The sequence below is a fragment of the Ranitomeya variabilis genome, chromosome 4, assembly GCF_051348905.1.
Source record: "Ranitomeya variabilis isolate aRanVar5 chromosome 4, aRanVar5.hap1, whole genome shotgun sequence".
Taxonomy (NCBI): domain Eukaryota; kingdom Metazoa; phylum Chordata; class Amphibia; order Anura; family Dendrobatidae; genus Ranitomeya; species Ranitomeya variabilis.
The window spans coordinates 61,763,431-61,768,584 of NC_135235.1; the positions used below are offsets into that span (position 1 = coordinate 61,763,431).

At 37.2% G+C, this 5,154-nt stretch overlaps 1 protein-coding gene across 1 annotated transcript; it reads left to right on the plus strand.

Moving 5' to 3' along the window:
- The first annotated feature begins 618 nt into the window (after positions 1–618).
- On the plus strand, positions 619–4,689 carry LOC143769765 (uncharacterized). Its single transcript, XM_077258609.1, has 4 exons — positions 619–752; positions 1,650–2,074; positions 2,820–2,988; positions 4,398–4,689. The coding sequence occupies exons 1-3, from the start codon at positions 689–691 to the stop codon at positions 2,985–2,987; spliced, it is 657 nt and encodes a 218-aa protein (XP_077114724.1). The 5' UTR covers positions 619–688; the 3' UTR covers position 2,988; positions 4,398–4,689.
- Positions 4,690–5,154: the final 465 nt, after the last annotated feature.

Below are 5,154 nucleotides of genomic sequence, written 5' to 3' on the forward strand. Positions count from 1 at the left end.
TGTATATGCAAAAATGAAATCAAAACTGTTGAATATATGCAGAGTACATACTAGACACGTATCGTGAGCAGTCTCCACCCAAGTCCGCTCACGTGTCCATTTCCACATGGGATACATACCATGCTTTACATGCAAAAATTAAATTAGGACTATTCAATATAATCACTATACATACTGGACACTTTATAGACAGTGTGAAAAAAATTAAATATGCAATACTGAAACTCATAAAAAATAACAAAACTTAGAAGAAACCATCCAAAAGTGATATAGTAAAGCAGTGTTACATGATGTTCGCCTGTGGAGTGTGGTTATAAATTACTAGAAAATAAAACCACTGCATAATCCTGATTTCCATGAATTTACAATTCAATACTCTGCAATATCAAAGCAGTATTGACATATCTGACTATAGTAATGTTGTTTCTGTGGAGATTCATGAACAATATCATGCATACACTCACGTCATCCTTCTCCTGAGAGCATTTGTTCTTTTCAGCAAAATGATTTTTGCAGACTCATGCTGTCCTCGCCTACCTGCTCGTGACTGTCTACAAATCAGAAAACCCTATTTACAAAGGGAGGAGCAGCAAAAAGACCTTAAATACAGGGCGAGAGTCTGTTGTCATCCCAAGCGACTCTTGGTCCTCTCTTCTCGGTGAAGTGCACTGAGAAGCTTTCTGCTGCCATGAAGTACCTCATTTTCCTAGCCCTGGTGGCTCATGCACTCGCTGGTCCAGCTGGCAAACCTGGTGAGAATATTTTCACTTGAGTGTATGAATGGATGTTCTTCTTCTAGGTTGATCTGTTTTCCATCAAATTATTTTCATGAGGACTATGTCTGTAGGCATGTAAACAGAGACCATATGGTTTTCTAGTATAAAGTTACATTGCGGCTATGTTTTTTGTACAGACTCCGTTTGGTGCCGCATTGTAGATGTGAATTTATTTGCATCTAGAAGTATCATAAAACAGAATCTTATAGAGGTAAAGTTGACATCTCATGTTCCTCTATGGCATGTTAACAAAACCGAGAAGCAAAATAGCCATATTTAAAAGATCTGAAACTGACCACTAGTGATGAGCAAGTGTGCTCATTACTCGAGATTTCGGAGCATGCTCGGGTGTTATCAGAATACCTGAACGCATGCACGGATTGTGTGTTTGTTAGGGTATCCGCACATGCATTCAGGCTGTCTAACAGCCACAAATCATGCAGCTGCAGGTACACAAACATAATCTACGAGCACGCCCAAGATAATCAGAGAACACCCGAGCATGCTCGCTCATCACTACTGACCACTACTGACCAGATTTAAATATGCTATGGCTAATGAAATAAAGTTTTTTAGGAAGCATTATACATAGTTTTGCATTGACTTGATTAATTAATTACAGTATGATAGTATGATAGTATTACCTATGCAGAATTTAATAATGAGGTTAATAATATACAGAGCTATACCACAGCACCCATACAACAATTGAGGGATATGGAGCTATGCTCTATGATTGTCTGGCTTTGCATTAAATTACAAAAGCGCCATACTTTGGAAAAACATATCATAGGACTCTATATTATAGAGTTGTTTAATTCCATGTAACCCCATATTGTTTAATGAGTTTGTTAATATTTTTCTTTGCAATAGACATTCGCCCTGGAGGTCCTGGAGGCCCTGGAGGTCCTGGAGGCCCTGGAGGTCCTGGAGGCCCAGGAGGTCCTGAAGGTCCTGGAGGTCCTGGAGGCCCAGGAGGTCCACTTGGTCCTGGAGGTCCGGGGGGTCCACTTGGTCCTAAACCTTCAGGTCCACCACCCACTGGTAGTGACCAACAATTTAACTATGACCTTCACAATGTAACAGGACTTCCCCCACATGATAACTCTTCCAGACCACCTGATCCAGAAGGTTTCGATGGTCAGCCAAGGTACCGTAGACAAGTTCCAGATGCATTTCATTCAGCACCACCCAAGACTGGCAATCCTCCACAAAGCAATGGTTTTAAACCTGCAGGAGGTCCACCACCCTCCGGCAAGCCACCAGCTGAACCTATATCACAAGACAAACCCGAACAGGTAAGTAGTACACTATTTGATCTATAATGTCTATGATTCATATTATTCTGTGTTCTGGTTGCACCTGTTTTTGGAATATTTGAGTGAAAATCAATCAATTCATTACAGCTTAGAAGGAGATTGTCATTCATGTATAATTGTAATTAGATATGCTAACAAACATACACTTACAGAACATTTGTTCTAATTGCTACATAAAAATACAAATTACCAATTTGGATGATAAAACATTATTAGGCTGCAAACTTATTACTTTCTCCACAAACGTATTATTCTCCACAATCTTCTTACGGTTCCTTAATACTTATACTCAATATACTGCTCACCTCTTGGCTCCTATGCTCCTTACTGTCACTTGCCCAGTCCCACAGCATCTCCTTGTCATTGCCATGAGCGCTGAATCTTCTCATCGTGCTAGGCCAGAACTTTTGGGCTTCATCAGAGCCAGAAGTCCCAACCTAGTGTGAATAGACCTTAAAGTGGTGATAAGAAGATGTGATGAAGACCGGATGTGTGGCGGTGAAGAGTGGAAGGCTGGAGAAGGGAGTTTTATGCATAGTATACAATTTTTGTTATGTTTTCAGCTTCTGATGGCCCATTGCAGTTTAACATTTACACGAATATGGATTTTTGTAATATTTGAGTAGGATTCAATTTCACTCGAATATATTTTTGGCCAACTGTAGTTCTGTATATACTTGATGTGTCATATATATATATTTATCTGTGCTAACATCTATTTTAGGGTCCTAAACCTAGACCCAAAAGACATCTGAAAGGTCATGAGAATCGCCCTACAGGAGCTCCACATGGAGATCATACACACTCAGCTCACACACATGAAAGTGGTGCAAGCAGACCAACCCACGCAGCTAACCATGATGGAGGCAAGCCGGGAGGACACAAAGGCTAAAGTAAGTTTTGACTCTTATTATTCTGTGAGTTTCAAATTTGAAATCTTCCCTATTAAATGTTATAATATAGCATCAAGGGTGTGAGATATTTGCCAAACTTTGACTTACTAATGAATCAGAGTAATTATGCCGAGACTGAGCCCATGTGATTAGTGAAAAATTACTATAGTACAAAGCTGCCTGCTCACTGCAGCTTTGTAGATGAGAGAAAGTTCTTGGCAATTAGAGGGGTATCCTAACATTACAAAAAAAAATCTAATTTGATTTGATAAGAAAAGAAAGGATCAATGTTTACCTGATAAAAACTTTGGTTATCCCCACTGATTTCTTTTTACATCCCTACAGCGATTATGTGTCATCTGCCCACTTGACTGCTGCAATCACTGGTTGCAGCTGTCACATGGGAAGATGGCATATAATCGCTATTAAATAAACAGTGGCCTATAGAGATCAGTGAGTACTGGTTCTTTTGTTACTCCCTTTTGGCACTTTTTTTGTGATATTTGTTCATTTTAAAGGTACTCTGTCAGCATGTTATGCCTGTTCAAACCAAGTACAGGTGCCCAGTGCTTCATGGCGGAGCCAATCATTTAAATATATTCTTCCACCTGCTTGGTTTCTATAAAGCCGGCGTTTTCAACCAAAGAAGAGGGAGGTGGAGATTGAGGGAAAACAAGCAGGTGGGAAGGTGTGTATAAATGACTGGCTCCTCCAAGAATCACTGAGCGGCGGGACTTGAACAGTTTCAACAGTTATCCTGTGCTGACAGTGTCCCTTTAACAATTTTCAGTGAAACAGTCAAGTCTTGTCTGAAATCATTATGGAGACAATTCGATGCTTCTAAAGGCATGTAGTGCTTACTTTTGGTGTGCTTTAACACGTGCCTGTTCATGTTGCTATGGAAAGGCATGAAATAATGTCATATGATAGTAAACATCAAATAGGTATAGTTTAAAAAAAGGTTTAAAAGAATACATAAAACTTATAAAAATAATGTAAAGATAATTTAGTAAAGTCACAACAAAGAATTTAATAAAAACATTAAGAAACATGAAGTACATTTTTGCTCATAAAAGCAATAAAGATTTGATGCTGTCATATAGAGTATGTATTCAAAATGGTACATATATATACATATATTTAATTATTGCATATATATATATATATATATATATATATATATATATATATATATATAGTCTTGAAGATCAAAACTCCTAGAGATCCTAAAGTGCAGTCAATTACAGTATATTAAATCAAAAGGAATGAGTTTGTGTAATGAGAGAATTATATGAGTAATCAAAGGATGACTAATCTATGTCCTAAATTGTAGGTGATTTAGTTTGGTAATATTTTAGATGTCCAGACATTTCTAACCATTTTATATATTTTGTATTTTTTTTTTGCAGGAGGCTGAGAAGAACTATTTCAAAGTTTATAAAGTTTATAATATGTCCATGAGGCTATATTCAGACATCAGAATTTGTGATCATTATTTGATCAGTATTTCTATGCTAAAATAAGAGTGTCTCTAAAACACAGAAAAGGTGTCAATCTTTCAAGTATAGAAATTTTTTCTGTCAGTTCCGGTCCTGGAGTTGGCATGCAAATGCTGATGCAAAATACTGACCAAATACTGAATAAACCCTAAATGTAATAGTAAACATTATCATGGCATGCAAATAAAAAATGTATATTGAATTCTGTCTCCATGAAGTTTTATTTCTTAAAAGAAATCTTGTGATTTCAATATTGAAGTGAATTGAAAAGGTTGAGCTGCAAAAGCACAAAAATTCTGTGGGCAGGTGTGGAACGGTTTTTCGGAACAAAGTAGTCATGTTTTCGGAATTTATGCAATTCCTTTATAAAAGTGAACTATCAGGCCTAGTGCAGTGTAATTGTAGATTGTCACTAAAAATAACTTTAATTTATCTTTATTGAAGCCTGTGGGAATTACAGTTTCCATAACTCCCACAGAATTCAATTCAGTTTTTGTGGAATTTTCAGTTACATTTTTACGTCCAGCACAGGAGCGCATAAGTGTTTCCTTTATTCTGCATGTGTGATTCCAAGCTAAAAAATTTCCACTTATCATTTACATTTCTGTCTTATTTCCATTCAGAGCAGCATTTCCATCAATGGAAAAAAATATTTAAAGCTCTCCTC